The sequence below is a fragment of the Aethalodelphis obliquidens genome, unplaced genomic scaffold (genome assembly GCF_003676395.1).
Source record: "Aethalodelphis obliquidens isolate GAN/ISIS:26980383/991018 unplaced genomic scaffold, ASM367639v1 scaffold26, whole genome shotgun sequence".
Classification (NCBI taxonomy): Eukaryota; Metazoa; Chordata; class Mammalia; order Artiodactyla; family Delphinidae; genus Aethalodelphis; species Aethalodelphis obliquidens.
This window is the reverse complement of record NW_020837970.1, coordinates 17,603,028-17,623,815: the sequence shown is the minus strand read 5'-3', so window position 1 is coordinate 17,623,815 and position 20,788 is coordinate 17,603,028. Positions and strand designations below refer to the sequence as shown.

Here is a 20,788-nt window from a genome sequence, read left to right as displayed (position 1 = left end):
TCACGGTGCGCGGGCCTTTCACTATCGCGGCCTCTCTTGTTGCGGGGCACAGGCTCCAGACGCACAGGCTCAGTCGTTGTGGCACACGGGCTTAGTTGCTCCGCAGCATGTGGGATCTTCCCAGACCAAGGCTCAAAGCCGTGTCCCCTGCATTGGCAGGCAGATTCTCAACCATTGCACCATCAGGGAAGCCCCACAGCACAGCTTTTTAAGACACAAGACCCTTTGGTAAATTCCCCTGCTCCATGGTAGGCTTCTTGAGGAAACAGTTCTGATACATCTTTGCAGCAAGCAGAATGACCAGCACCATCTTGGTCCAAACTCAGGGCTAATCAGTAGCAAGTGAATAAAAGAATGGAAGGAGAGAATGAAGTGAGGGGAGAAAGAAAAATGAGAGAGAGGAAATGCCAGTCACCAAGAAATACAAAGTGCTGCTGTGACCGACACTTTCATCAGGAAAGTGTTTTCTAAGTACATCCCAGAATTCTCTGTTGGAAAAACAGAACTTGGGGAAGGAAAAAGACAATGCTAAAAGGTGGGTTTCTACAAGTTGGAGACATTGATTCTGATCCCGGGGTGAGAGGGGTGTCAATGTTAACCTGAGTCATATAAATTCACTCGAGTATACAAGGAACAGGTAGTTGGCAGCTCAATGATCACACCTTGACTCCACTGAACCCTTTTTGGTACACAAGGTTCTAGCAAATCCCACAGTCAAGTTCTGAGTGATGAGGATGACAGCCAGGTGTAGGACTGTGCCAGGCACAAAGAAAAATCAATACTGTCTGAAAGCCTGCCATCATTTTATAGGGGTGGGTTTGCCAGGGCAGTCCTCCAAAAATCTATTTTATTTCCTGCTAGCCTGTATGCCTACCATTCAGATGGCTCCTACCGGGTTTCCCACAAAAGATTCCAGCAGGTTCTTCCTTGGTACACTTGTACTCTTCTGCATCTACCAGATGAGTTGTGTTTATATGGAGTTTAACCATGGTCCCAAAATTGACGATGCCAGGGCTTTGTAATTACATAAAATATTCAAATAGTACACAGGTCCATGAAGCAGAATGCAAAAAGAAAGAGTAGTTGGTAGTTGTTTCTGCACAAACGAAGCTGAATGCTTTGGAAAGACTCAATAAAGGCAAGTTGCCAAAAAAAACAAAAAAAAAAACTGGCAAATTAGGTGTGGATGAGACAACTGTAAATGATTAGGGGCAAAAATAATAAAAATCCAGAATCATTCTATACTCAGATTGCTTTGCAAATGTCTTTAGATTCCCATTTCACTTTAAAGAAACCCAGATGGAAACCTCAGATAATGCTTACGGGTGTGGTTTGTGCAAGAAAGACAATCAGGGGTTCACGCTCAAAGAAAAGTCCTTGGCCCCCATATCAAAAACTTGGTGAGTGAACGTACATGTGTTTTAAGTTAAAAATAAACTGTTAAAGGTGTGTGTCTGTATCATTTGTATGATCTTCTGCTTTAACCTACTTTTATAGTTAACTGAAGATCCTAATCAGGAAAGAAGAATCTTCTCCATTTTTTCTCTCACACGAAGGATAATTATTAACTTATTCATTCAATATTCAACAAATATTTATTAAGCATCACCTGGATAGTGGTTTAGATGCGGGCTACACCAACTCAGCCCTGCCTTATTGACACCTGAAGTTCAATACTTAGGATACCAGCCTGGCCTATTCTCTTCCCCCTCCTCCTCTTGCCCCCTCTCCCCTCCCCTCCCCTCCCCTCCCCTCCCCTCCCCCTCCTGCCCCTCCCACTCCCACTCCTGCCCCTCCTCTTTCCTGTTTTCTTCCTGCCCATATTTCTCCTCCTCCTTCACCCCATTTCTTTTTTTTTTTGCGGTATGCGGGCCTCTCACTGCTGTGGCCTCTCCCACTGCAGAGCACAGGCTCCAGACGCACAGGCTCAGTGGCCATGGCTCACGGGCCCAGCCGCTCCGCAGCATGTGGGATCTTCCCGGACCGGGGCACAAACCCGTGTCCCCTGCATCGGCAGGCGGACTCTCAACCACTGCGCCACCAGGGAAGCCCCACCTCATTTCTTGATCACTGGCATAGGGACTCTAATTGATCCCATGACCCTTCCCAATTATCACATATTTCTCTACTCCGAGGGGAGTCTCAGTTTTCATTCTTCAGCTATCACTACTTTGGGCATTCTCCTTCTCACACTTACAAGTAAACTTTCTGAACCCCCTTCCTTCTTGTTGTTTGTATTCAGGATCTTTTTCAGTTCCCCAAGAACAGCCGCCTTTCTCTTTCTCATTTCTTCAATCCCTTCTGGTTGTATTTCTCAGCGAAGTAGCTGACAGGCATTACAGTAATATTACTGTGTGTATCAAGGAAAAGAAAAGCCTTACTTTTCAGAAGACTAAAACCAGACACTTGACCTAGGGCCATCAACCTGTAAAATGATCCAGAACTCTCCTTTGTAAGAACCATAAAAATCACCATCTAACCCCATAATCCCTCTAATTACATCTGCATTTCTTCAAAAACTACTATTCAAAATAAGAATCCCCCCCCCCCCCCCCACAATCAACTTTAACCACTTGTTTGGCATTTTCAATAGTTTTGTTTTCCTCTGTGTTTTCATCTCAAAGATAACTTGTATCAACTATACAAAAGCACTCCATGAGGTAAAGAAAGAGCCCCTGACCAAGCAGACTGGCTCTAAAGAGACTTTGTTGGCTGGCCATGGTAGGTGGCCATCTTCACTTGTTACACTGCTTCTAGGGAGAAAACTGAGTTTCCTTCCTCTCAAGCACTGAAAAAACACACATAGATGTAACTGTGCATACCCAAAAAAAGGTGAATAATTTGGAGCAAGTCTTTAAGAAATATATACACTTCTGTATTACTTAGTGCCTTTTCCTCTCTAACTTGTAACAGGTGACAAACCTTAATCTAGCCTTGACCAATCCTTTGGTCCAAACGGATTTCGCCTGCCCTGAGTTTTGCACGGCATCCAAGTCTTGTCCAAGGTTCAATGGCAACTCGCTAACCAGCTCCATCTAGAGTTAAAATCTTAGTGTCTCTTCTGCTACTGGGTTTAACCGTGGTTCTTTTGATTACTACAGATTCTGAGCAGGGCAGAGACACTCTTGCTATGTTAATACTCAGGGCTTCTCCATCTCTTTCAATGACGGGGAGGCTGGCTTTCTGTTTCCCTGTGGCTTGGCAAGAACTGGGGAGGGATTTTTAAACGAAATCTCTGCATATCAGAACTGTGAATCCCCTTAAGTTCTTTTTCCTCTCAGGGATTTTCTTGGCAGCTAACTCCCAATTTTTCTCTGGTGTTTTCTCTATAGGTAGAGAAATCCTCCAGCTTTTCCTATGGATCTTTATGTATTTGGTTGCCCTGATAAGTATTAAAAAGCCCTTAATATTCGTGTTTCTCTGTGTGCTTCTCATCTACCGATTTTATCAAAGACCTCTCACTCTTAAAGTAACCATAGCTCTTTACCCCAGAACATTTTGAAAGGCATTTAAACAAAAGATATTCTCGTTTTTGTTTGTTTGTTTGTTTTTGTCGGGTTAAAATATATTTACGTGGCCCTAGAAACAGAATGCAGAATGGTTTATGAGTACCTGGCTTATGAAGAAGGAGACTTGATGGAAATCTTCAGCTGAGCTCTCCCAAAGACTCTCCCGTCCTCATAACTCACATTTTCTTTCCCCAGTCCTTACAGCAGGACTGTTGGAGAAACGTCCTGCTGAGTAGCTCTGTTCAAACAATCCCTTCAGCAGGACCATAATCCTGGAGGCCTGTCAAGACTTCCAGAGTTCTGCCCGGAGGGTAGCAAGGCCACATCTAGCTTTCAACAACTCCCACCCTGCTAATTTCTAATCTGTGGGCAATTTCTCTGAAATAATGCACAGCTTGGAGGTGAGCCCACCAAGCCTCCCTTGAAGGGAGATGGCCTCCGTATCACAGATCATTACAGAGATTAACTGCAGGGGCATCAATTAAAATTCCAAGCATTAAGAAAAAAAAAAAACTTTGCAAAAGGGACTTCTCTCAAATGAAGCCCTACTTGTACAGCCTGGGTGGCCACAATTTTGAGGGTCTTCAGTACTTGTAGGGGCCTTTCTGATGGCAGCTAGATTTACACTTGCTTACCACATGGGGACACTTAGGCTTTATCTGCTGCTCTTTTCAATCCAATTCAATATATGACTGTGACCTCCACTTCTGTGTCTCCCATTGGGTCCTGCTGTTCAAATATGCTGCGGTCCTAAAGTGACCCAGTGGTCCAACTGCATTTCTCATTCCCCTGTGGTTTTGCAGCAGTATGTTGCAGCTTCCACAAACTGGATACATATTTTATGTCTTGAAATATCTTTTAAATTATGTTTTAAACTATGGCTAAAAAAAATGCACCCATGCTAATTTAGATTAGATACCAAAGACTAACCCTGAAGAGACTTGGGCTGCTCTGTTCATGGCTGGATTCTGCAGAAGCCTCAGGATGGAGCTTTTCCTGCCTTCTCTGACTCTTTTTGACACACTTGTTTATGTCATTGATGAAGAAGCTTATAGCTCTGCATGGGTCTTTGGACTGCAGGCCTGCACATGTCAATTCATGTAAAACTATACAGGCAGTTACAGACTAAGCTCACACACACACACACCACACTCAGTGAAATGCCAGGCATGGGTCTAAGAGCATCTGCCTGGCAAATGCTCTAGCCCTGGTTGGGCCATCACATGTGGCACTGTCATAATAACATATTACAGACCGTTTTACTTTCCAGTGTAAGTTCTGAGCATTTGGGACTAACATATAGTTAAGGGGGGGAAAAAAAAACTACAAGATATCCTTAGCGACTCAATTTTGTTTTTTTTTTTTTTTTGAATGAAGAACATGGGCTGATTATTATTTTTTTTTAACATCTTTATTGGGGTATAATTGCTTTACAATGGTGTGTTAGTTTCTGCTTTATAACAAAGTGAATCAGTTATACATATACATATGTTCCCATATCTCTTCCCTCGTGTGTCTCCCTCCCTCTCACCCTCCCTAAGCAACTCAACTTTGAAACAAAAAGTTCTTCTTTTCCCTTTCTAGATTCTGAATTAATTTCTTTAAAGAGTATCCTGAGATTGCAAAATGAGCTGCATTGAAGAACTGTTACCAATTGCCATTACTTACCTGCATGGATCAAGATTTTGTTAATACTATGCAGCTAAAACCAGTCGCAAAATAAACTAGATGCTGAGACTGATGTACAAGCCATCATCCATAAATCGGATTTCAAATTTTGATGTTTATCCAAACAGACTCATTAATCTCATAATGTGTAAATATTACAAACTCAAACATCTAAAATAAATTTCTCTTAATAAAATGCTGCCGTTGGCTATTTGTATGTTGAGATTTTTACATAGGATTTTGACTGAAGAATTTTTAAAGGCGTCTACCATTTTAAGGAAAGTTTGAAAACAGCCTCGATTCTAGAGCACCAAGCCCTTTCCCTGACTCTGCCCTGAAGGAAGTGAGCACCAGGAATTAAGCACTGGTTTTCTGATTTGCATACAGAGACGATACTACTTGTTCTACTTACTTTGCATGGTTGATATCTGTATCAAATAAAACATACAGGTGTGTCATAGATGTTTTGAACAGAAGGGACCAGAGAGGTCACCTTCTAAATACACTCGATCAATTAAGTCACAGTCTGTGGGGATACAGCCAGAGGACAATATTTTCTAAAGTTTTTCAGGTGATTCTATTGTACAACCATGATAAATACCCACCAATCCAGTGACCTCTTTATTTAAAAAAAAAAAAAAAATCTGAGTCCTAGATGTTTCCCAGCAAAAATAGCAGAGCACAACATCGAACCTAAGTCACTTGAATCTCAGTCCAAAATACCTCTCACCATAGCACACAGTTCCCCAGGCCTCAGCAGCCTTTGTGAATAACAAATTTACTACATATATGTACACAGCATATAAAAAATATCTGTGAGATGCAGGCCCTCAAGGCTAGTTATTATAAGAAATATATAGTAAAATTCAAATATCAAATTTCTTATTTCCCTGTTCTCTTTTTAAAAGGTTCTCCACTTACCTGAGAGACTCCAGGAAACAGGAAACCATGATGCTGGGTATCCCAGGAAAAGCAAGGGCTCCTCAGAGATATTGCCAATTTTCTGCAGATGGGGGTGGCACTCAACTCCTACAGAAGAAAAACAATGCTATTTTTAGCCTCGTTTGCTTAGGAAGATTCTAGAGCCTAAGATTCTGCAGCTTAAGTTGGCCAATTAAACCGGAAGTGAGCAAATGGAAGACATTAGGACAAAAATACCATTGCCCAGTTATGCCCAATTATGGTTACCAGATTGCCCAAATGAAAGCAGATTATGTATGAACATGAGGTAACAAATTTACAGGACACTCAGCACAGTGACTGAACCATAGAAGATGTTTAATAAACTCCCATCAGTATGACTACCTCAGATTCTAAGCTAAGAGCAGAGTTGGCATTAGGCAAATGTGCGTTGGAAATCTTGCTTCATCCACATTGAAGGCTACTTGACCACAGGAAAGTCATTTCACCTCTGTGTCTTGGTTTCTCCAACTGTACAGTAGGGGTAAAAATACAGCCTAACCATAAAAAGAAATGATGTGTGGATACATGCTACAAGACAGACGAACCATGAAAACATTACACAAGTGAAAGAAGCCAGATGCAAAAGGCCACTTATTATATGATTCCATTTACAGGAAATGTCCAGAATAGGCAAATCTATAGAGACAAAAAATACATTAGTGGTTACCAAGGTCTGGAGGGTGGGGAGGGGCTAATTCGAGGGTCTGAGGTTTCCTCCTGGGGTGACAAAAATGTTCTAAAATTAGATTGTGATTTTAGATGATTGCACAATCCTGTGAATACACTAAAGAAAGTTTAATTGTACACATTAAATTGGAGAAGTGTATGGTATGTGAATTACATCTCAATAAAACTGTTCAAAAAATATGGCCTAAAGAACTGTGGCAGATTATGAAGATTAAATGAATGGACACATGTCATACGCTTAGCCCAGTGCCTGGAACAGAGGACGCTCAATTAAAAGTAGCTCTGCACAGTTCCCTGGTGGTCCGTGGTTAGAGCTAGGCGCTTTCACTGCGGTGGCCCGGGTTCAATCCCTGGCTTGAACCCCAGAGTTTTCCAAAATCATTGGTTTCCAAATTCTTCTCAGGATTGCAAATTTCCTTCTCACTAGAAACGGGAGATGGGGGATAAATTACAAGGACTTACGCAAAGACGGTCAGGAGAATCAGAAAATTCCATTTGCAGGGGGAAAGAAGATTTTTAAAGTTACCACCAGCCCTTTCTGGGGGTTAGTAAGAAAATCAAGCCTCTTGAATGTAATCGCCCCTAATTAGCCATCAGCAACTCATGAAATTACTCATGGTATTGAAGACCCTTAAATTCTTGGGTCTCAGCCAAAAGTTACACTGAGATCCACCAGGAAGAAGGCCAACAAGTGCAAATTGGAACAGTTAAAACTCCTCTGAATCCGAGGCACGGTCTTCTTGCTCTTGGCCGCGAAGCGGATATGCACAAAGACGGGATTTAACTTGGGAGTCAGATGCGATCTTTGCCAAGCTCCCGATAATGATCAACGAATCAGTAATTATTTACTCATGTGGGGTGCTCAGGTCCTCTCCAAGGTGCTATGGAATTCAAAAGATGAGGCAATGCAGAGTCTTGTTTACAACCTAGCTTACATGGATAAGATTTAGGGACATGGAATCGTGTGGGAAAAGGTTGGTGTTATCCAGAACAACGCAGGGTAAATAGTGCTATACAGAGACCCTGAGCATACATCCAGCTAATTCAAGAGAAGGAGAATCACTAGAGAGGGCTGGTCAGGTATCAGCAAGGAAGATGGGACTGAAAATCAGCCCTTAGCCTATGTGGGTTACAAAAGAACAATCCAAGGTGTTTGGTAAGAGTGTACACGTTGTAATCTGAAAGACCTGGATCTAAGACCAGTACCTCCATGTATTAAGCAGGTGACCTTAGGCAATTAACCCTTTTGGCTTTCAATTTCCTCATCTGTAAAATGGGGATACTGTCTATAACTACCTCATAGGGTTGTTGTGCATATCAGATACTTACTGAGACTACAGGACCTAGGTGCTAGATACACACACATAAACACACACACACACACACACACACACACACACTCACACACACCAAGCATGGTCCCTGCCTTCAAAGAAAGTGCAAGGTGCCTCAGAAAGTATACTGGGCAGTAGTCAGAGAAGGTCTCTCTGAGGAAGACCTTTATGCTGGGCCTTGAGGGGTGAGCGGGAGTCAGGCAGGTGAAGAGGGAGGGGGGCATCCCAGGGAGAGGGAATCGCACATGTAAAGGCACGTGAGGAACTGGGAGGAAGAAGGAAGGAAGTAGCGTGGTGGGAACTGTAGCAATCAAAGGAAACCCCAGGAAGAGCTGACCCCCTACTGAGAAGCGAAATCCCCAGAATGTGGAAAATGAATGGGTGAGGGGGGCAAGGGAAAGACGTCTCAAAGGGGACTCCCCCCACCCCCTCCAGATTTCTGGTGGACTGAGGTAGCAAAAGGAGGTGCTAACTGAGCTTTTTTAGTTTTGTCAGGAAAGGAAGGGCAACGTTGAGGGAAGACAGTGTGCTATAAAGCAGTGGTTTCCAAATCTGACAAGAAGTCAACCAGAAAAACATGTTAAATTATCAGAACAGTTTGAAAATAGATTTACAACCTCTGCTGATAACCATGAACCTCGTTCTGTGTATTTCGCCTTCAGATATTTGCTGATGATAGAATGAAGCCATCACAATTAGCATGTCACTTTAAAATATGGTTCCTTTCATCTTTATGTCACCCTTTTACAATTTATATTTTGAGTGTATGTTTTATGTGGTCACATCATACATTGATAGGTTAAAAAAATAACCAAACATAGATTAGCGTTGTATGCGCAAACATTCTTTACTGATGGGGTGTGCAATCAAAAACAATCTGTGGAGGCCGTTACTCCTGAATGTTTTTTTGACCAACTTCTTGTCAGATTAGACGGGTCACTTTTATCTTATGAAATTGTTGATGAGCGTGTCCTGGAAGAGCCGGTAGCAGCTCTGCTATTTCCTGATATTCACTTGGGTCTCTATGATTGTAAGAGGGAAGAACAAATCTGACTCCATGTTGGATCTGTTTCTTTAACTTTTGTATTCTATTGCTTTTTCTACAAATTAATCACTCAAGGGATGTTGCCTAGAGCTTAAAGTATACATAATGGCCCATTCTCCAGGAACCCTGCCTCCCATGCCTGAGTGTTAAGTTAAAATACCTTTGTTTAGCTCACAGGAAACTTCCTGACCAGGCCTACCTGTGAATGGCTGCAGGAAGAAAGAAATTAACACAACCCCTCTGGAGTCTGGCCGGAACCAGGAAATATTGCTAACAACTTATCACCTTTACCTCCTCACCTCCCTTTCTTTGTTCTATAAAAGGAACTAGCGTCCAAACCTGGGTAAGATGGTTCTTTGGGACACGAGTCCACCATCTTCTCGTCTGCTGGCTTTCTGAATAAAGTCGCTATTCCTTGCCCCAACAGCTCGTCTCTCGATTGACTGGCCTGTCCTGCAGTGAACAGTACAAGCTTGGACGTGCTAACACGATTACTATGTGCTAAATCAGCTCTGCTTTTCAAACTGTGGGTCACAACTCATTAGTCTGTCATGAAATCAACTGCGTGAGTCATGACCTGCATTTTTTTTAATGAAATAGAAAAGAACAAAAAAGAAAATACCAGCATTTATCACACACAGTAAGGCTAAGTGAGTCTGTCTCACTGTGGCTACCGGTCAGAAAAGTTTAAAAGCCCTGGCTCTGGAGGATCAGAAGGCACTGCAGGATTCTCACTGTGAGGAAGGAGTAAAACTGTGAAGATGTGGCGAAGACACGTTACCCAAGCCCTGGCAAGCGCCAGGAGAATTTTGACGAGATGGGGAAGAAAGAGCCCTTGTAGGTTCTGGAGCAGGGAGGGACCTGATGAAAGTGAGGTTTCCCGAAAATCCATTTGGCAACAGCGCCGGGGATTGAGTAAACATGCTATCTGTGGAGCGAGTCACCTTTGGGGGTTTGCTCCTGTTGATTTATAACCTTTCTTGACAGTGAACAAAAAAATCGAACGATCTAGTTTCTGTTAAAACATATGTTCCCTGGCCGATGGAGGCCCCGCCGGCTCTCCTTTCCACAAAGACCCTGCAGGAAGGCTGGACAAGTCACCTGATTTGGTTCAGGCCAAAGTCACAGTCCCCACACACCTGGGGAACAGGAAGGATGTGACAGGAGGTACGAAGGCTTGGGATGGAGGGGACGGAAAGAGGGGCCACAACAGATGTAACCCAGGGCAGGAGCTGGCTTCCCTGACCCCAGAAGGGGCCACTGTGCCCTGGACATTGGCTCTGTTGTGCTGCCCCTTTCCCACAGGCCACCTCTGAGTATCCTTCCTGCCCCTTCTCCTCTTGGCCTGACCAGAACCCCTGGAAGACGCCCCCTGATTTCAGTGCACCCTAAAGAGAAGGGTCTGATCAGCCTCTCAGGTCTGGGTTCAGAAAGACCACCTTGCGGCCACATCCCAACTGCAGACCCCAGATCCCCCTCCTGCCCTCCTCGCCGTCACGCACAGGCTTCTCCCCCGGAAATATCGTCTCTCAGAACCTCAGCCCACTGTGTGCAGAGCCCCCACCTGATTGGTCCAGTTGTCTGTGGACCAAAGTACTAGGATGTCGGCCCCCAACATCAGTGCGTCCAACCTACCTTTGTCTTCCATTAACAGGAAAGTGGAAGAAAAGTCAAGAAAGTCAGGAATCAACTTTTACTACACTACACACCTGATACGCGATATAAGCATGTTATTTAATTCTCATAGCAAAACTTAGGCCACACGATTGGTGGAGGGTAGGGCTTGGACTTGAATACAGACCACCAACCACAGGGCTTCCCCTCTTTTCACTTTATTAGACTCACTACCTCCCACCTGGTAGAGAATCATAGCTAGACACTCAACAGATGAATGAATGGATGGATGGATGCTACCCCAAGGGGACTGGGTGTACCTCACCTCTTTGCTGGGAGATGAAACATTTCAGGACATGACTTGACTGTGCCATGAACATCACCTACAGCAAAGTGAGCCGAGATGAGCAATTTAATAACCTATTATTTCAGATAAGAATAATAATAATGTAGCTGGGGACTCGAGCAAACATCTACTGAGTGTTTACCATGTGTCAGATGGTTTTCTAAGTGCTTTATATTAACTCATTTTATCCTCACAACAACCCCATGAAGGAGATACCATTGAGAAATGGAGGTACAGAGAAGTTAAATAACGTTTCCAAAGTCACCCAGCTAGTAGGTGGGAAAGTCACAATGCAAACCCAGGCAGCCTGAGCCCAGAGTTTATGCACTTAACCATCATTTGATACTGCCTGCTACCCACATACGAACAGGGCTGGCTTAAAGGATCAAAACAGAGCCTGTGTCTGCTGCTGGTCTACATCCTTTCCCAGGTGCCATCTCGAGTACTAGTTTAGAGATAAAGGAACACTCTAGGTCTCAATGGATACGTTGAATGGGTTCCTCAAGTCGCAACACATCAGAGTGGTCCCATGTCTCCTGCAGGGCTGGGACCAGTGATCCTGAAGTCCTTGAACATTTGTATGTGGGGCAATCAGGTTACCAGCTAATGAGCTTTCAATACCTATTGAGTTAGGAAGCTTCGCACCAGATACTACATATGACAAGGGGGGTGGGAATCCCTGCCCTTGAGAAGCTTACGCTCTTACTGAGGCAGACAAATAAATACAAAAATACATAAATGAAGATTTCTTTCACAACAGTACATTACCCTAGACTGAGTGCCCAATGGCTGGTACAGGCAAAAGGAATGCCAGCAGTCCAAGGAAGTAAATAGCACAGTGGACTTTTGTTATTAGCACTTACGTTATTCTTTTGAGAAAGAAATATCCTTTCTCAAAAGAGTCACCAATAATTAACAATACGGTGGGTAAATTTGCCAGACAACAATGGGAGGTACAGGACAGGGTCTAGAAGCTTAAAAGAGAAGGGATTATCATCTCTTTTAACAGATACCAGGCACGCTCGCTCTTATGTTCTGTTTACGCTTGTCCCTCACTGGTTGGGGAGCTTCTCAAGGCCAGGGATAAGTTTATTCATCTTGTCATCTTTACTCATCTTTGCCTGGTACAGAGTGGCCCTGCAATAAAAGTTTGATGAATGAATGGAGGATGAACAGCACGTGTCTCCAATAGACTTTTACTTCTTAGGATGCGGGCCCATGTCTGATTTCTCTCTAGGTTCTATTGCTGGTGTTCAGTGAATGGCTACAGACTGCCCTGGAGAAAGAATGAAGGCACCGGCCCACGGCAGATGTGTGCTGCCTCCACGGAGGGTCCGACCCTCCCCAGCCCTCTGCTGGCCATCATCACTCGCCACAGCCCTTTCAGGAAATCCTGCCTCAGGCAGCAGGGTATTCAGGAAAGCTGACCTTGGAGCCTCAGCACCGCCCCCCTCACCTTTCCAGTCTCCCCCTCCTGACCTGAGGCCAGAGGTATGTTCTCCTGACACTCCCTCTGCTCTCAGTATTTGGTCTTTTCTCCTACCCCTTGCAAAGCCCATCCTTTTTTCCCATCACATTCAAACCCAGCCACAGAACTCATTTCTTTCCACTGAACCTCCATTCTGCAAACTGGCTGGCTTGCCCAGAGCATCCTGAAAATCCAGAGAATCTGAATTAGGTAAAAATGTTAAGAAGATCTTAAAACTCCCCGGATACTATTAAGCAAACACATTACAGTGGGTTTTGCTAACTCATTAAAGGAAACACCTTACTTCTCCTTTCTTCCCTGGAGAAACTAGGTAATCAGCACAGATTAGTCAAGGATTTCAATGCAAACTACATCATTTTCATGGTCATCAACATTGATGTGGTGTATATTTGTTCTCAGTCCTAAAAAACGCTTCCCAGGTAACTAAGGGAAACAGTCAAGGGTAGAAATATCAGGTGGGCAAGATATTTTCAATAAATGAGCCATTTGTTCCTGCTTCTGTAGAGAGTTGCTTTTTCAATTTCGGATGACATGATACTGCAGATGGAAGGAAGAAATGCATTTGGAGTAAGAGCACTTTCTCTTCTCCAAATATTCCTTAGTCACTTGATTTACAGCACTTGATAAACTTGGTTAAATTTCTTTACTTCTGTGTAAGTCGCATATGCAGAACTCCAACCTAGCAACTGCCACAGTGTATCATCATGGTTTGTGCTTTCCTTTCCTCCCCAAAACAGGACAATACAGAAGAGTAAAAACTTTTCTCAAAGACTTATTTTTTATATTCCTGGTGCCTAGAACAGCAGCTGGGGGCCCAATAGGTGTTCTGTGATGACAGAGACCTTAACATTCAATCTTACTCGGAGGACATTCTCTTCAAGCATGACCATACTACATTTCCAACGTCCTGATGCCCAGCCCATAATCTGAATAGACTTTCCTGTTTTGTAGCGACTGCTAATTGTTTCTGAAATTAACACCATCAGTGACCTTCTCTGCCCTACTTGGACACACGAATAAACAGCTGTGATGTGATGCAGGCCACCCTACCTAGGAATCGAAGATACCTAGAGACAGACTCCAGCCTTCTTCCCCACTCAGACTCAACCTCTCCCCAGCGTCCTCTGCCAGAGTGGCTTGTAACCCCTGGATTGTACTCATCAAAGGAAACACGATCAGACTTCCACAGCCCGAGCTCTGCACAGGAGACACAGATTTTCTGATGTGCTACCCAGGCCTTCTCCAAGGTGATGATGAACTTTGGTCAAAGGCAGGTGGCCGTAAGACTGATGGCAGCTTTGGCTCAGGCTGCGCTCCCCTCCTCGTCCACCTTCCCCTCCTCATGATATAAGGTCCTGGCATCTGCAAATGGCCTCTTGGCACTCTGGCAAACACCTGTGTACATCTGTGTATGCACCACACACACACACATGTCGGGGAAGTGGGTACGCCACGTGCACTAACACTAAAAGACAAACTCACAGACAGCAAGCATTAAATTCATCCACAAGATAGATCTAGGTGAGACTTCAAGGCTGGGTGGAACATAGCTAATAGGATAGTCTTTTAGAAAAAAACTGTCTATACAATGGCACATGTTTATTGAGGAAAAATTGAAAACTACAGGAAAACGTAAAGAGGAGAGCTATAATTACTCATAGCCTCACATTCCAGGTTAACCACTCTGAATGCTTTTGGTGTTCTTCCTTCTGGTCTTTTTTCTATGCTTAATGCTTAGCTATATTATCTGTCTATTCTACATATACAAAGTCACTTATACAGTTTTGCATTCTATTTTTGACTTTAAATCATAAACATCTCATTTAATCACTGTATAATAGTTCACCCCATGGAAGCTGGATAACATATCTAAGTAGTTCCCTTATTGTTGGAATTTGTGATGAGTATCTTTATAGGAAATTCTTTATCTGTTTCTCTGCTTAGATCCTTACGGTAGATTCCTAAAACCAGAATCACTAAGCCAAAAGGTATCATTACTTAAGGTCCTTCTTACATATGGGCTGTTTTCAAAAAGAGCATACCCACCTAAAATCCCACTGTAGTGGATGAAATAAACATACTTGCCAATAAGGTTAGCATTATAATCTTTTTAAATTTGATCCATAATTAGTTAGGGTGGGCTAAGAGCTGCAACAAACCATCCTAGAGTTTCAAAGCCTTAACACAACAAAAAGTTTTTGCTCAATTCATTGTCTGATGTGGCTTGGAAGGGGCGCACTGCTCCACACAGGCACGCAGGCATCCAGGGACCCACTCTCTTTTCATCTAGCGGCTCCACCATTGTCTAGAGCCTCGGAATCCTCAGCTGTTTTTTTTTCTACTTTCCAGCCCGTGAACAAACAAGGGAAAAGAGAAAGCATGGGGGATTGAGCTAACAGCTTTGAGAAGCCGTTAACAAATCACTGCCACTCATATTCTATTAGTCATATGGCCATACCTAACTGCAAGAGCGTGTGGAAAATGTGGTCTGTCCATACTCGCAGGAAACCTTTGAGTAATAACTTTGCTTCGTACAGGGTGGGCATTCAGTGTGTTAGTCACAATAGGCCAAAAAAACAAAAAACAAAAAAGGTAAGTCATTTTAACTGTATTGCTTCAATTACTAGTAAAGTTGGAATCGTTTTTCATTTTTATTAGTCATGTGTACTATCTCTTCTGTGCATTTCTTACCTCTTTTGCCAGTTTTTCAGTACAGTTCACAATGTTTTCTGTTGATTTTTAAGAAGCTGCTTCTATATTAAGGACACTGACCCTTATTTTGTCAAGTTCTTTCAGTTTGATTTTTGTCTTTTAATTTTGCTTGTAACTTTTACGCAAATAAGTTTTTATTTTGTCTTTAAATCTATCATTTCCTTTGTGACTTGTCTGATTGACATCTCATCACAGAATCACAAAGCACACAAAAACTGGGAGTTTCCAACCCAACTCTCCAAATCCATTATTTTGTAATCATGATTCACAGATGAATAAACTGATTGCTCAATGAAATAAGCTGACTGGTGCAAAGTATCGCAGCTAATTAGAGGCAAAGCTCAGACTAGAGATTTTTTTTTTTTATTGCAGTATAATTGCTTTACAATGTTGTGTTAGTTTCTGCTGTACAGTGAAGTGAATCAGCTATAAGTATACATATATCCCCTCCCTCTTGGACCTCCCTCCCACCCCACCCTCCCATCCCACCCATCTAGGTCATCACAGAGCACCGAGGTGAGCTCCCTGTGCTTTATAGCAGGTTCCCACTAGCTATCCATTTTACACATGGTAGTGTATAGATGTCAATCCTAATCTCCCAATTCATCCCACCCTCCTCTTCCTCCCACCATGTCCACATCAGACTACAGACTTTTAATTTTTATTGAGTGTATAATACCTGACAGACTGCGCTGAACACTCTTCAAACATTACTTTACGAGGTAGGTGCTACTGATATATCCATTTTACACAGAAGGAAACAGGCTGCGAGCAGTGAAGCACTGTGTCCGAGGTCATCAGAAGCAATATGCCCCTAGTAAAGGGCAGCAGCATGATGGAACCCAAGCCCTGCTGTCGAGTCCTGGCTTGTGTCAGCACTCCATTAAGCTGCCTCTCAGGTCCCCTGACACACTGCATCAGATACACATTTCCTGGTGAGCTGCTTGAGTTCACATTTACCGGCTGCACAGTGCAGGCTGCAGCCTGGGCCGAGCCAGGGGAGCTGCTGTATATGAGGTTGTGCTCTGCCCCGTTCCCTCCACGGCAGCTTTGGCCTTGAGTCCAGCATATCATCTCAGCGCCCCCATGCACTTACCCGTCCAGAACACATCCCGGCTCCGTGTGCCTCGGCCACCATAAATCAGCCGGCCACATACTCTGCCCTTGGCGCTTCTGAACATCAGAGAGAAGGATTTGCCTTTTCCTGCTCAGCTCTTGGGGCTTCTGCATTGACATTTGAGTTATGTCATTATTTTTTTAAGCGATAGAAATCTAGTCAATGATTTGTAACAATCACTGCTGTGCGGTGTAGGCTGAAAGGCTCATATATCCTTACAGAGGGAAGCAAAACCCCAGCAAATTAGTCTTATTTCCCTGACACAACTCTGTGATGGGCTGGTATTAGGTAAAGCTGAAATCGGGTGCCATGATTAAAAGATTATGATAATGAAAAACAGACAGCCATCTTGTGAATCAGGAAATATTTTCAAGGAAACCAAGAGAGGCAAGTCGCTGAAGTCAAAGGTCACCCAAAGGTCAAGGGGGACAGTAAAAGACAATTGGGTTTAGCAAGAATAAAACTGTTACCGTACCCTTTTTCTTGAACCCAATCGTCAGCAGCCATTTGCGTCTGTTCCCTGCCGGTCTCCTCTGTCTGCTCCCCCTGTGACCCAAACCAGGACTAGAAAAATATCAACCACAACCCATCCCCTGCTAATGAGCTCTGTACACTGGGTAAGCACTCTTACATTCTGACCTCTTTGATTATTATCTCATGCAGAGGTCTCAAAAACCCAGTGTCTTGGGCTTCCCTGGTGGCACAGTGGTTGAGAGTCCGCCTGCCGATGCAGGGGACATGGGTTCGTGCCCCGGTCCGGGAAGATCCCACATGCCGCGGAGCGGCTGGGCCCGTGAGCCATGGCCGCTGAGCCTGCGCGTCTGGAGCCTGTGCTCCGCAACGGGAGAGGTCACAACAGTGACAGGCCCGCGTACCGCAAAAAAAACCCCAACGTCTCAAGGCCTACCCTCTCATTCAGACTGTTTTCCTGTACTTCTAGTTTCCTCCTGCTGATGGCCCACACATGCTTAATGATAAAAGGACCTGGTCACCAGCTCCACACAAAGTCCTCTTCCTGCCGAGCTTTCCTACTTTGATGGTGGTATCGCTATTCTTCCAATGAACAAAGCTCAAAGCCTGCCTGGGCTTCTGTGATTTCCCCCTCCCATGAGCCCTAAGACCTCATCTCTTGCCAGCTGTCAATTCTTTGCTTGGAACTGTCTCTCAGGTAAACCCTCCCCTCTCCTCTCCATCTACTACCAGCCTCTTCCAAGTCACCATCCATATCACTGCAGTAAGTGTTTCTCTGATTTCCCTAAGCACCTTTGCCAAAAATCAGATAGGCACTCCTCTAGGTTCTCTCTTCTGTCCCTGTGTCAACCCCACACGGTCTTGATTACTGTGGCTATAAGTCTTGAAACCTTGGGAGACTGACTCCTCCTACTTTCTTCTTTTTCAAAATTATTTTCAGAAGTTTGAGCATGAGATATCTCAGTATGGATTTCTTTGGGTTTATCCTGTTCGGAACTTACTAAGCTCTTGAATTGGAGGCTTGTGTCTCATCCTAACCTTGGGGAGTTTTCAGCAATTAGTCTATTGAGAACTTTTTCAGTCCTACCCTCTTTCCCCTCTACTGGGATTTCAAAGACCCAAATGTCAGGTCCCCTGAGGATCTGCTCTTTTTCTCTTCCTCTCGTCTATTTTCTCTCTGTCGTTCAGATTGGGGAATGTTTATGGTTATGTCTTCAAATTCACTGATTCTTTCCTTTGTCATCTCCATTCTTCTGTATAGCCCATCCAGTGTGATTTTGTTTCGGTTACTGTCTTTTTCCATTCTAAAATTTTCATTTGGTTCTTCTTTATGCCTTTTGTTTCTTTGCTGAGACTTTCTATTTTTTTTCCCGTTTGTGTCAAGCATGTTCATAACTGCTCACTGAAGCATGTTTATGATGACTGCTTCAAAGTCTTCGTCAGATAATTGCCACTTCCCTGTCACCTCAGTGTTGTCTCTTCTCATTAAGCTTGAGATCTCCATGCATCTTGGTGTGACGAGTGGTTTTCAATTAAGACCTGGACATCTTAGGTATTACGTTATGAGGCTCTAGAACTTACTTAAACCTTCCATTTTAGCTGGCTTCCTCTGACACTGCTCCAGCTGAGGAAGGGGAATCCTACCTGATCACTTGGCCTCCTAAGGGGGGAGGAGGGCTCATCATTACTGCTGACAGGGGAGGGGGTTTCAGCTCCCCAACAAGTCTCCACTGATACTTCCCTGGCTGGGAGGGGTAGGAGGGCCACATCACTGTGCCTCACAAGGCCTCCACTGGCACCACTGGGGGAAGGCAGAGAGTGGGAGGAGATGCATGGCCTCATTACTACTGGGTGGTGGTAAGAGTCCTGACTCTCCACTAGGTCTCCTCTGACCACCCAGCGGGGAGGGGCAAGGACGCCTTACTGCTGCTGGATGGGAGTGAAAGTCCAGGCTCCCCACATGTCTCAGCTGAGAAATGGGCCCCCAGAAATGGCTATCACCATTCATTCAGGAGTGAGGAATTAGTGACCCCAGAGACAGAGTAGGATGGGTTACTGGAGATCAAATGGCAAAGCGGTAGCAAAGTCAGGACTCAACGTCCATGCCCTCAGCTCCAAGACCACTTGTCTATAAACCAAAGAGCTCCAAAAGCACAGGAAGAATGCCAGCCCCCTCCCCAACATAACAGTGCAAAATCTCACCAGCCAAAGGATAGTGGCTGCCTCTCTTCACATCCTGCCAGACCCCAGGCCAGAAAGCACACGTGGTTGTGCACATCAGCCCCCTGAACAACACAAACACATGTCTACTCAAGACGGGCCTTCCATCCAACACACACAGCAAAAGCACACTCGAGAGCCAAGAACCACAGCATCACAGTCACCTTCGGGGCTGGTGGTCTCCCATCTGGAGAGGATCCTGGCTTTCCTACCGTTGGAATCTCTGAAACCAAGAAACACCCAGGAGCTGAGGACCTCAGAGCAGCCAGCAGACCAGACGCCCCCCTCCTGGCTGGAGAGCTGGGTCTGCACCCAGCTGGAGGCGCCTGCCTTGGACCTGGGGCCTCTCTTCTGGCCCTGGCCGCGGTCTCAGCACAGCACTGCTTATTCTCCAGCAAGGGAAAGCTGGTGACCCGGGAGGGGAAACTGCTTTCTAACAGCCTTTGTTTTTGTTTCCATTTAAAAAGGTTAGTGACTTTACTGCATGTGGAAAGAACCAAAGTAACAATTTCAAAGAGGCTCAGCATGTTTTAGAGCTGACCAAATATACAGAACATTTGGGTGGGGAGGAAAAGAAAGGGAGAAGAGAGAACAAAGTTTATCCCACATTCACCATGTGCCAGACATACGCCTTGGTGCTCCTTCCCATGCTTCTACAACAACAATTCCAGCCAGAATTAAGCTCCAAACCCCTCACCATAGGCCATCAGACTGTCTAGAGGCAGGCAGAGGTGTTAGATTCCAGGATGGTACACAGTAACGAACAAAGGTATGGGATACAATTTGAACCACAACATAGAATGAGATAACTATTAATAAAGTCATTTGATGCATTTCAAAACAATATGATGTAAATTTTAAAATTCGTTAGAATAACTTGCCTACATTGGTATCACCCAGGCTGATAAATACCCACAATCTTTTGATAGAACTTGTGAACTTAGTTATACTCTTATGATCCCTGGAACTTCTATGAGTGATTTTGTTGACTGTGGGGCTATTTTAACATTCACTCTTTTTATTTTTTTTTTAACATTCACTCAACTGAAAACAATTTTCAAATATTATAGTCATCTAGACCAGGGGTCAGCAAACCCTGGCCAGTGGGCCAGACCTGTCCCACGGCCTGCTCTTGTCACATTTTCAAATGGCTGAACAAATATTGAAAGAAGAATACTATTTCACGACATGAAAATTATACGAAATTCAAATTGCAGCGTGTGTAAATAAGGTTTTACTGCCCATTCTTTTCTGTATCGTCTATGGTTGCTTTTGTGCTCCAAAGGCAGAGCTGATTAGTTGCAACAAAGACCCTACAAAGCTGAAATATTAACTCACTGGTCCTTTACAAAAAAAGTTTGCTGACCTCTGATCTAGATGGTCTGTCAAATGGTGGTGCTGGATTGAAAACACACTGTGATGATGACAGTAACAACCACCATCGGCAGCTTGGCTATCGAGGAAGCCAAACCGTCCTGAGATACCAAGTGGGCCGTTTATGAGTGAGCCCTCTGTGCAGTGCTGGTGATAACAGTGACAGCGTGAAAAGCCAACTTCGAGCAAAATTATGCATTCTGAGAATGCACCACGCACCCATGCATGCTCTGTACATC

The 20,788-nt window shown here is 44.2% G+C and overlaps 1 protein-coding gene across 2 annotated transcripts in view; it reads right to left on the bottom strand.

Moving 5' to 3' along the window:
• The window catches only part of THSD4 (thrombospondin type 1 domain containing 4), a 576,361-nt gene that overhangs the window by 542,990 nt on the left and 12,583 nt on the right, over positions 1–20,788 (bottom strand). For both annotated transcript variants that reach the window (XM_027123511.1, XM_027123512.1), the window contains exon 2: positions 6,099–6,206. In XM_027123511.1, the coding sequence (XP_026979312.1) occupies positions 6,099–6,127 (29 nt within the window). In that variant the 5' untranslated portion in view covers positions 6,128–6,206. The remainder of the gene's footprint in view (positions 1–6,098; positions 6,207–20,788) is intronic.